The 11,020-nt window shown below is 69.4% G+C and overlaps 1 protein-coding gene across 2 annotated transcripts; it reads right to left on the bottom strand.

Moving 5' to 3' along the window:
- Positions 1-3,919: 3,919 nt before the first annotated feature.
- On the bottom strand, positions 3,920-9,804 carry LOC309660864 (uncharacterized protein). 2 transcript variants are annotated; one of them, XM_082461941.1, is made up of 3 exons: positions 9,300-9,804; positions 4,520-5,727; positions 3,920-4,313 (listed from the first exon to the last, which is right to left on the bottom strand). In XM_082461941.1, the coding sequence occupies exons 2-3, from the start codon at positions 5,280-5,282 to the stop codon at positions 4,138-4,140; spliced, it is 939 nt and encodes a 312-aa protein (XP_082318067.1). In that variant the 5' UTR covers positions 5,283-5,727; positions 9,300-9,804; the 3' UTR covers positions 3,920-4,137. The 2 variants fall into 2 exon arrangements, 1 of the variants encoding a protein (XP_082318067.1); XR_014263692.1 differs by lacking the exon at positions 9,300-9,804 and having other exon boundaries at positions 4,183-4,317; positions 4,520-5,856.
- Between the last annotated feature and the right edge of the window lie 1,216 nt (positions 9,805-11,020).

Raw genomic sequence — 11,020 nt, 5'->3', positions numbered from 1 at the left:
CCCCCGAGCCAGCCAGGCGTGGCTGGGGCACTGGCTCTGGGGGCCCTCCCACCAGCCCCGCCCAGGCCAGCCCCAGGACTGGGCCCCCCGGAGAGGAGGCTGGAGGCCCTCGAGGCCTAAGCGTACGTGCTCTTCTTACGTAGAGGCCACCCCTCAGCCTCCTGCGGGCAGGCCCGCTGCCCGTGATGACCGGCTTCTCTGCTCACGGGTCTGGGATTGCTCATCACGCTGGGCCCCCTCCCCAGAGTGACTCAGGCTCCTGCTCTCTGTGTGCCGCCCCCAAACCCTGGAGCCCCTTCCCCACTCCCACCCCATGCCACGCCTCCCTGCACAGGAACCTCCATTTCACCCCCTGCCTCAGCACAGGGGCCCCCACCCCGCTCCCGGATAGGCACCCCCCATCTCACTTCCACCCCAGACAGAAGTGGGCACACTCCCACCCGGGAGGAGTTTAGAAGCTGAGGGGCCTCCAAAGCCTGCGGAGGCCGTTTCACAGATAAGGACGCTGAGGTCACAGGGACCAGTGGCCAACAGCAGGATGCGGGTGTGGGCAGCACCTCTTCTGCCTGGGGGTAGCGGGGGAGCGGGGGGAGCCACAGGGGCCTGGGTGGGCAAGGGGCAGGACGGGGCCTGCAGCTCCCGGGCCCACCCGTTGCCCCGCTGCAGCTCCTCGGCATCCTTACCTCCCTCGGGTGTGCCTGGCCGAGAGGGCAGGGTGGTCACACGGCTGCAGGGACGCAGTGCTCTTTGGGGGGGTCAGGGCTGCTCTGACAGGGCCTGGAGGGGCAATCTCCGCACCCAGCTCAGCCTGCCTGGCCTCTCTGGCCACTCCAAGGGCCGCCCGGGGCCCCGTCCCCAGCTGGGGCCTCTGAGCCAGGCCAGGCGTCTGCCCAGAGAAGGCCACGAGGGGCGGCTGGCCACGCTGAGGACACGGGCCGCCGGGCAGCGTCCTGGGCCAGGAGGCTCGTCCTGGACAAAGGGGCCTTGTGTGGCTGAATGAGTGTTTATCCTGGAGCCCGAGTCAACTTAGGGCTGCGAGGCCGGGTGGGGGCCCTGGCACTGGACTCCCGAGGGTAAACATGACCCGAGCTGGGCACACAGCCGCGGCCTGGGCTTCCGCACCCCTGCGCCCCTGCACACCGTCGCCGCGGGCCAAGGGGCCTCCTGCCAGGGCGGGGACGGCGGAAATGGAGCTGTCCTGGGGCCGCGGCCCGGGCCTCCTTGCTGAGCGGGAGGGAAGAATTATCAGACACAGGGTCAGCGAGCCCCTCCCCGTGGTGTGGTGGGGACCTGGAACCCCACTGTCAAGGAACAGATGTTTGTGTCCCCCCAAAATTCACGTGTGGAAGCCCTAACCCCAAGGCGATGGAATCAGGAGGTGGAGGAAGATTAGGGCTGGTCCCTGTGATGGGGCCAGTGTCCTTACACGAAGAGGAAGAGACCAGATCTCTCTGCCCGCACTGTGAGGGCACAGCGAGAAGGCGGCCGTCTGCAGGCCAGGAAGCAGGCCCTCGCCCTGAAGCAAACTGGCTGCCACCCTGATCTTGAACCTCCAGCCTCCAGGACTATGAGGAAATAAATGTCTGTTGTTTCAGGCCCCCAGCGTGTGGTATTTTGTTGTGGCACCAGAGCAGACTAAGACCCCCGCCACCACTGGGGCCGCCTAGCCCGAGGCCCCCCACTGCCCGCCTGTCCTCAGGGCAGGTGTGGCCATCCCCACCACGAGCTGGCGCCCCACCTCATGGAGAAGCCCAGGGCTACGGGGCATCACCGCCCACCCCTACCCCCTGAGAGGGTCAACCTGGGGCCACCCCAGTTGGTCTCGGCCCTTTCAGTGGGCTTCGCCTGGGCCCTCCGTGGCCAGGGGCTGCCAGCCACGCGGCTGAGTCCCCGGGGGGGATGGGAGCGCGGGGGACTGGCCAGAGCAGGCCAACCACCGGGCTGCCCCCCGAGCCCCACGCTCCGCGCCCCCGCCTTCCGGTCCCCTGGGCTCTCTCCAGCCACGGCCTCCCCTGAAGTCAGGTGATGCCTCCACTCAGTGACCCCCAGCCAAGGCTGAACCCCAAACTCCCCTCGGCCCTTCCTAGTCCGAGCGAATAGGGCTGCGGCGCGGCCAGGCAGGGGCGCCGAAGGTCTTGCTCAGGCCAGCCACCCCGCCCTCTGGGAAGGACCCACTGGTGGCATCTGTGCCCGTGTGTGCCTGTGTGACCGGGCATGCAAACCCAGAGCCCCCGCACTGGCCCCTTGGGCCGCCCTGGGTGTGCCGGGCTCATCCTACGGGGGGGTCCCAGAGAGGATGGCCCAGCAGAGCCGGGGCCACTCGGGAGGCAGAGCGTGCTGGGGGGCAGCCGGGCCGCAGGGGCTGCGCGAGGCCAGAGCAGGGGCGCCCTGACCCAGCTGAGGCTCTCTGGGGCTGTGCTGGGCTGTGTCCTCGAGGTGGATGGCACACCTGCGGGGCTGGGCGTGTGAGGACAGGCATTCACTTCCCGGCCCTGGCTCCCGGCCCCAGATCCCAGGCCCCCTGTGCTCCCCTGGCCCGACTCTGCTGACCCCCAGGTGCCACGACGCCCCCAAGTCCGGACCCAGGCTGTTGGGGCCGCCTGGGAGCCGTTGAGCGCAGGTGGCCTGCAGGGGGCGCTGTGGGGCCGGCCTGAGACTCCAGACGAGCATTGACCACGTCGTCAGCTCCGTCCAGCCTGGCCCCCTGCGCCCGGGTCTCCCGGACCCTCACCGTGGGGAGTCGAGGGCCCACCTCCTTATTGCCCTGCCCAGCTTTTGGGGGTGCCGGTCCTCCCCTCCCCCACCTCCCCTCTGTCCTTCAGACCCGTGTGCCTGGCCCAGCACCCAAGTTTGTGGAGGGCAGGCCCAGCCACTACAGAGGGGCCAGCGGGCAGGGCCCCGGCCCAGGGCAGGTGGGGGGCTGGCCACCTCAGGCAGCATCGCCGCTGGGGGTCTGGGCAAGCCCAGGTGGGGCTGTGAAAACGTCTATGGCAGGACCTGCCTCGCTGCCTTCCTCCCCAGTCCCTGTCCGGTGATTTTCTGGGCTCCCCCACGGCGGGGTGGACGCCGCACCCGCCAGCCAGGCACACGGAGTGCTGAACTCACGGCCCTCACTTGCCTAACACTCCAGGAGCGGGCCAGACTCCACGGAGAAACTGCCCTCACCCCAGACCTGGTGGGGGGCACCAGCCACACAGTACTCGGGGTTTGCAGAGAGGATGAGTGGGTGCACGGGCACCCAGAGACTCCCTCAGCTTCCCTGGCTCCAGGGCAGGGGCTAAGCGGAGTGTCAGGGCTGCTGCCCGCAGCGGACGGGCTGACATGACATGTGCATGAGGAGTGGAGGGGTCGAGGGGTGAATAAATGAGCAAGCGAGCAGGGAGGCTGCGCCTGGCGTGGTGGCAGCCAGGTCCCCACGGGTGGTGTCCTCTGAGCGCCCCGTCGTGCTGGAGGACTGTCCCTCTCCTGTCCCCGTTTCGTGCCCTGGCTCCCCTCCGTCCACCCCTGGTGTCCACTCCTGAGTGGGGGTTAGGGGCGCTGACCAGGCCCACCTGGCTCAGGGCGGAGATGGGGGCCGGGGGACTGTGCGGAGGGGCACCCCCAGGTATTGTGATGGGGGCACGAGCATGAGACCCAGAGCCCGGCTGGACCTGGCAGGAAGCGCCCCTGTGTGGGGCAGGGGCTGCCTTGGGTGTCTGCTGGTGGGCGCTGGGACACCTCCTGGCCTGCTGTCTGCCCCCCCCTCCTGAGGGCGTGTTCTGGCAGGAGCCACTGCGTGGACAGAGTCCAGCGAGGGGTCTGAGGCAGGGAGGGTGAGGGTCCTGCAGAGCCCCGGGGTCACAGCGAGCCCGAGGCGTCCCACCAGAGGGCGCCCTTTCCTGGAGTACCCGGCCTGGTGGGGCGAAGGCCAGGCGAGGACGGTGCCCCCAGCCGGGTTGCAATGTCTTGGCCTCCCGGCTGTGATGCAGCAGCAAAGGGGCCCCGGGGCTCCCACCAGGGCGCCTCGTGACCTGCCTGGAGCGAGGCCATGCCCGCCCCCTCCCAGGGCCCAGGGGAAGAGGGGGGGCAGGGGCCGTCAGCTCCGGGTAGACCCCCATCCAGACCCCTACCAGCCACCAAGCCCGTCGTCACCAACAGTCAGTGAGGGGTGGGATCCTGAGACCCAAAGTCTGCTTCACACTCTTGGCCATTCGTTCCTTTATTCACATGAGAAACATGTGCTGAGCACCTTCTCTGTTCCAAGCACTCTTCCAGGCCCTGGGGGACAGAGGGGGACAGACCGGTCCAGTCCCTGCCCTGGTGGAGCCGACCTTCTGGCTGGGGTGGGGGGAGCAGAGTGAAGGAAGAGACGAGCAGATAGGGAACGTGTCGGGGGAGGGGGTGGCGGTGCCATGGCGGGGGGACAGAGTAGGGGGGAAGGGGAGTAGCTGCATCGTGGCGGGAGGGGGTTCCAGGCGCCCCCGCAGCCAGTGAGGTCCAGCCGCTTCTTCACAGCGGCCCCCGCCCCGTCCCTACTCACCTCTGTCAGGCTTCCCAGCCTGGGGTGCTTGCTCTCCACGCAGGCCAGCGGGAGAGGGTCCCTGGTGTGTCGAAGGCCAGAGGAGCAGGCAGCACAGGAGAGGGACCAGGGTGGGCTTACCTCCCCCCGGGTGGGGGCTGGCCAGGCTCGACCGCAGGGCGCAGGCCACCCCCACCCCAGCTGGCCCAGCAGCTCCTGTGCCCTGGAGGGCGGTTGGACTGGCACGGCACTGCCCCTCACCCTCTCCGCGCTGCACGAAGGTCACGGGCCAGCGACCTGCAGGCTCCTTGGGCCTGGAAGGCGGCCTCACACCAGGGTCCAGCCCACCCCTTGCAGCCACCGCTGACCTCGCAGCACAAGGCCCGGAAGGCGGGCTTAGGGGTTCCCTTCGCTGCCCACGAGCAGGCCAGGAGCGCGAAGCCTCCCTCCAGGGCGGCAGGCTCGGCGTCCAGGCCCGGCCACCCCGCGCTGCCCAAGAGGCCCAGCCCGGCCACTCAGCCCTCCTCTCGGTGGGCGCCCCGCTGTGGGCCAGCCCAGTGTCCGGGGGCTTCCCAGAGGGGCAGGCGTGCCAGGCAGGGACCTGTCTCCTAAAGGAGGTATCTGAAGCCCCGCCTGCCCACCGCCAAGAGGGTGGCCATGTCCCCTGGGGAGGCCGCGCCCAGCCCGAGGGCCGCCGGGCCAGGCGGGTGAGGCCGGGTGTGCGCCCGCCCCGACGTGCCCACCGCGCCAGGTGCTGGCTCGCCTGCCGGGAGAGTGATCTCATCCCCCCCACAGGGGACGAGACTTGCCCGAGGTCGCGTGGCCATGTCCCCACCCTGCCTCATCACCCGCCTTCCTCCGCTTCCTGAGGGGTCCCGAACCCACGTGTCCTCACGCGGGGACGGTGACAACCCAGGCAGGGCCCTGACCGAGGAGCCGAGGGCGGTGGGGCGGCTGGCGGGCACGGTGGGCGGGGGCGCAGGCTCCGCGGCACCCGAGGACGCAGCGCCCAGCAGTGCCGGGGCAGAGGATTCGGGGGGCTGCCTTGTCTGGTCTGGACCCTGGAGGGGAGGCCACCCCGAGCCCTGGGCGGAGGGAGGGCCAGGAGGGCGGGCACTTACTGTCGTTGCTGTTGCCGTGTGTCCTGCCAAGCAGGAAGCGCCAGGGGCTCTCCCCGCGGGCTGCTGGCCAGGCCTCCTCGGCGCTTCTGGGAACCCCCTCTCCACAGGCTAGGAAAGCAGGAATGTGCCCTCGCCCTGAGCCCAGGCTTGTCTGGCCCCAGGTGCCCCACCGGGCCCGTCTGACACACCTCCCTCCCGGCCAGGGACAGCTGAGTGAGGCCAGCTTCCTGGAGGAGGTGCCCTGGGGCTTGCCAGATGCCGGGCCAGGGGGAGGCTGGGGGCGAGGACTCGGTGGGGGCTGAGCTTGGGCAAAGCGGGGGCGGAGGGCACCAGGAACCGGGCGACATGGCTCTGGGGCCCGGGCCGGGGCTCCTCCCTCCAGCTGTCCCCTCCTCCATGCCAGGCTCTGGACCCTCGCACTGAAGTCCCCAGGCTCCTGACCTCCACCTGCGGGAGGGCTCGTGTGGTCCCTCTAGGCCAGCGGTGGTGACAGGGACAAGCGCTGGGCAGGCCAGCTGTGCCGCCTCCTCCTGCATCCAGCCCCTGCACGCAGACCCTGTGCCCGCACCCCCTCGCCGAGCCCTCACCCGCCGGGGGCTCTCAGAGGAGCGCCCCCCCCAGAAACGCTCAAGCACTTCCTGCTCAGGAGCCCCCGGCAGCCCGAGAAACTCCGTCCCCACTCACCAGGGAGGCCCGGTGTGGGCTGAGGAGGTTTCTCAGCGGGTGAGCGGCCAAGACGGTGCCCTCCGGGCCTGGCCCGTGGAGATGCTGGGAGGGCAGTGGGGACACCGGGCGCGAGGCCGCGGGCTCCGGCGCAGGGCTGGGGGACGCGTGCTGGGAGCAAGACGGATGCCAGTGACTGAGGGTCTCCGAGCCCGCACAGCCCCGGGTCAGGGGCCGGGTGGCACGGCCACACGGGCTGCGCGCGCTGCCCTGCCCCAAACCTGGAGAGACCACCCGTCCCGGCCGTGTCCAGCCAGCGTGCTACCTGCCCCCAGGGCTTCTTCCCGACGGGGAGAGCCTCAGGGCAGGAGGGCAGGGGCCACAGCCTGTCTCCCATTCTGCGGCTGAGCAGGCAGTTACCCGGCCTGGGCGCCGGCACTGGCGGTCCCGGGGCCAGGTTTCTGGGGGGCCGGGAGCTGGGCAGCCTCTCCGGCCCTTGCTGCCCCTTCCCCCGCCCTGAGGGGCTGTGATGGCGGAGGCTGCAGTGACAGGAGCAGCGGAGGCTTTGGGCAGGGCTCTCCGGCATCCTCGGGGTCACCTCCACCCCCATCCCCAGGCCAGGGGGAGGCAGGCAGAGCCAGGGCCTGTGGCTACCTTGCGCCCCTGAGGGGAGCCAGCCTGAGGGAGGGGCAGGGAGGGCTCCCCGGAGGAGGAGGAGCCCCCCAGGGCCCACGCCACACCTGCCCCTCGGGCTCCACCAGCAGGAACCACCCCTGCCCGAGGGTTCGTTGGGCACTTCTCAGCCCCTGGATCCCTGGAGCCCAGGGATTTAGCGGCCCCCTGGGCTGGGGGAGCGGCTGGCCCCGGCCGGGCAGGCACAGCTCTGAGACCTCCTCTCACCCCAAATCCGCCCTGGGCCACACCCGCCTCGGGGCCAAGATGACCCTCGAATCTCCCAGATGGGTCGCTTCCGGGGGCGGGGGGCGAAGCCTGGAGTATGAAGAAGCAGGAGGGAAAGGTGCTCGGGGGGGGGACCGGATGGAGCTGGGGTCCCACCGTCCGCCACTCAGCAGGACACCCTGTCGGGGAGGGCAGGCTCCTCGCCTGGGGCCTGGGAGCAGCCGCTACAGAGGACGCCCTCACGTGGACGGGACCCCTCGGGACAAGGGGCAGGGTCACAGTGAAGCCCTGGCCTGGCGGGCCTCGGAGAGTCCCCCTGTGGGCTCTGACTCGGGCGCAACACCGTCTGATGCTCCCGGCCCAACGTCAGAGTGATCCGGTTTCATAACCAGCCTGGATTCCTCCCCAGACGAGGAAGGAGCATAAAAACCCAATATATTTTAATTATATCTTTGAGGGCCACGAGCACAATCGTTTCCAGATGGGGACCCCGTTGACAGCCGCTCTGTGCTGGGCCTGGGGTGGGGGGAGGAGGGAGGGCAGGCCAGGCCCCTCCGGGGTGACGGTGGCCCCGGTGGCACAGGGCTCACTGCCCGTTCACTTCCCGGATGGGTGGGAGTAGCCGTCCTTGGTCATGATTTCCATTCTATAGACGGGGAAATGGGGGCTTGGACCTGCTGGGCGCAAGGCCTGAGACTGAGGGGTCGGTACCCTGAACTGGGGGCCCTACCGAGCTGGGAGCTGCAGGGGTGGGCTGACCCAGAGCCTGGAGCGGGAGCGCCAGCAGGAGCCCAGTGTGTCAGGGCCGTGGGCCACTCACCAAGGCCTGGGGTCAGGAGGGGCCTGGACCACACTGCCCAAGAAAGGCCATCTCCTGGCCCCAGAGCGGCACAGGCCTCCCACACATCTCCAGCTCCAGCCAGGCAGGGAAGCGCCCAGCAGCCTTCTCAGTGGGGAGCGAGAACCAGGGGCCCGGGCGAGGCGCAGGCTGGCCAGGACCTGGCCGAGCACACGCACAGGGTGGGCCGTGGATGAGGCCGGTCGCTGGGCGCTCAGCGATGGGGCTTCGGAAGTCTACCAGCTAATAAGATTTGCCCGCTCAGCCTTCCTGGCTCTTCCTGTGGAGATGGCGGCCAGTGTCTGCCTGGAACGCCCCGCTTTCTCCTGTCTGGCTGCATCTCCCACAGGAAGATAGGCAGGGCAGCCACGGCCCTGGCTCCTTGTGCAGTGATCAGGGGACGGGCGGGGTGGTGAGGGGCCTCGAGGGGCTGAGATTTCATTTCCGCCTGTGGACCCCCAGCCTCACCTGCACTCGGCCGGTGGAGACCAGTGGCTCTGGGGTAGTGAGGGCAGTAAGGAGGGTGCGAGGCGCATGGACCTCACCCTCCAGGGTGTTGGTGATGGCCGGGCTGGCCCACGCTGGGAGGCAACCAGCCCATCAAACCAGGGGCTCTGGAGCCGGAGCCATGGGTAGTCAGTCCCTGGCCCTACCAGTGCCCGGCCTGTAAAATGGGCACCGGGCAGAGGGTCCCTCCCAGAGTGTCCAGGAAGGTACAGAGGGCTTGCTGTGGGACCCTGGCATTCCGGGCACCCGCCTTGGCCTCCCCTGGCCCTGCTCTGGGGGAGGCTCCACCCTGACCCCCCACCTTCTGCCACAGCCCGTGCCCCCGGAGGTGACCCAGCCTGGCCCGACTCCTCACAAGCCTTCCCAGAGGCCCGGAGTGGGAGACAGGCTTGGCCCGGGGCCAGGGACTCGGGAAAACCAGGTGAGGCTGCCCAAGGAAACGGTGCCCTGCCTGCTCGGTGACCTTGGGGCAACCCGAGTGAGCGGAGGCTGGCAGGGTCGAGGTGGGGACCTGGCCCAGCCCTGGGCCAGGCAGTGCCCCCGGACTGTGCGCCTGCTGCCAGACTCACGCCGGCGGCCGCCTCCCAGCAGGGGCCGCGGCCACGCTCTCCGCACGCAGGGTGGATCAGGCCAAGCCTGTCTTCCCCTGGGACTCTCGCACCTTCCTGACAGCTCAGAACGCCACACACGCTCTTCCTCCAGGGACTCACCCTTCCACCCTCCGTCCACAACCCACCCCCCAGGTGCCCACCGGCCGCTCCCGTTGCCTCACCTGCAGTGTGCACTCAGCAGCCTGCACCCCACGCGGCTGCACAGACCTGTAGACTCACCAGGCGCCCACGTCCCGCTCCTCTGGCCTCCACTCCATCACTCTGCATCCTCCCACCCCGCCACCGGACCCATCACCCATCGAGGGTCTCCCGGTTCCATCCGTCCACTTGACAAACACTGGCTGACCATGCCCGCGGTCCCAGGCACAGTTGGGGACCAGAGTTTCCACCCTGCTGGGGAGTGGGGCAGGGGGCTTCCGTGGGCAGACAGCGTGGACGTCAGGAGTCAGGTGACACTTGTGGCCGAGAGCAGGGCGGGAGGCCTGAGGACGAAGTGGTGAGAGCCAGTCCCGGGACAGACGTGCTGAGCGCCTGCTGTATACTGGGAGAGTCTGGGACCCTGAGGAAGGTGCTGAGTGAGGGCTCGCCTTGGAACGGCTGGGCCTGGGGTGAGGGAAGGGGACAGTGTCCCTCTCTGCTGAGGGGCCCTGGGCAGGCCTGAGAGGACCCCTGCTGCCTGTCTCTGCCTCCGGCCCCAGCGTGGGGTGGGGGACCACACGGAAGGCCCCAGCTGGAACGAGGGCAGGCGGCACAGACCCCCGACCCAGCACCGCAGCCTCGGGTTCTGGGAAGGCCCGGGCGGGACGGGCCTGAGCAGGCGCCAGGAAGGCAGGTGGCGGGCGCAGCCTCACGCCCGAGAGCCTGCACACCCCCTCCCATCCCGCTCCGCACCCCCCCACCCCGCGAACGTGAGGACTGACATCTCTATCCACCCCCCACCCTCCCCCTGCCCTGAGCCGCAGGCCTCAGGCCCTCCTCCAGCTCTGCCATCGCTCCCTGCCTGGAACCTGGTCCCCCGGCCCCGAGCCGGAGCCCATCCCCAGAGCCTCCTTTCAGGCCGGGCACAGAAGGAGAGATCCAGTTTGAAGGGGTCCCCTGAAAAATGGGTTTCGAGGGTGCTGGCCGAGGAAAGCTCCCTCCCCTCGGGAGAGCTAGGAGGCCCAGGCGGTAGGCAGTGGACACCGGGGGCCCTCCCCGTGGTGCACGCGGGCTGGAGCTGCCAACTCGAGAGACCACAGGGCACGTGCGTGCCTGCTAAGTGGACACGCGGTGGAGTTCGAGGCAGAGGTGGGGGGAGGAGGCCCTTCTCGGCCTTCCTCCGCTCCCAGCCCCGCACGAGATGGAGCGTGGTGCGGGGGGAAAAGAGGTTTAAACCAAGGACGACTCAAGAACACACCTCTGCCTGAGCCGGGACTTGGCCAAAGTCCCCAGGGGAGCAGAGTAACCCGCAAGTCCCTGAGATGGGAAGTGGGGTCCTGGCGAGATCCCGGGATCCAGCCAAAACCCAGGCCCATTCTCCTCCCCTCGTGAGCACGGGGGAGGGGAGAGGGAAGCCCCCCCTCTCACATGTTGTCCCCCCAGGCCACAGAGCAGCTCCCTGGGGAGAAGGGGCCCCTGGGACCCTCCTGGCTGGCTGGCCCTCCAGGGGCTATCCAGGGGGCTGCTGGGCCTTTGGAGCCCACCAGCCTTTTCACCCCTGGGGAGGGTTGAGGCCTGAGAAAGAAGGGCCTGTCCAGGCCCCGCCCCGCCCCACCGTGCCTGGCCCCAGGGCCCCACACCAGCCAGGACACCGCTGTGCCCCTCTCCCCAGGCAGAGATAACGTGTGACTGAGGCACAGATAAACTTCCCCGCCCAGGGCCCTGATTAACGGCAAATCCCAGG

The sequence above is a fragment of the Balaenoptera physalus genome, assembly GCF_965194825.1.
Source record: "Balaenoptera physalus genome assembly, chromosome: 5".
Taxonomy (NCBI): Eukaryota; Metazoa; Chordata; class Mammalia; order Artiodactyla; family Balaenopteridae; genus Balaenoptera; species Balaenoptera physalus.
This window is presented reverse-complemented; position numbering and strand designations above follow the sequence as displayed.

What these genes read in the sequence shown, in the direction of transcription:
- LOC309660864 (XM_082461941.1), bottom strand. Translation starts at nt 5,282, where the DNA reads ATGAGATCACTCTCCCGGCAGGCGAGCCAGCACCTGGCGCGGTGGGCA. An exon ending in GGCTGGGAAGCCTGACAGAG is followed by an intron (nt 4,314 to 4,519) that starts GTGAGTAGGGAC and finishes CACCCCAGCCAG; the next exon opens with AAGGTCGGCTCCACCAGGGC.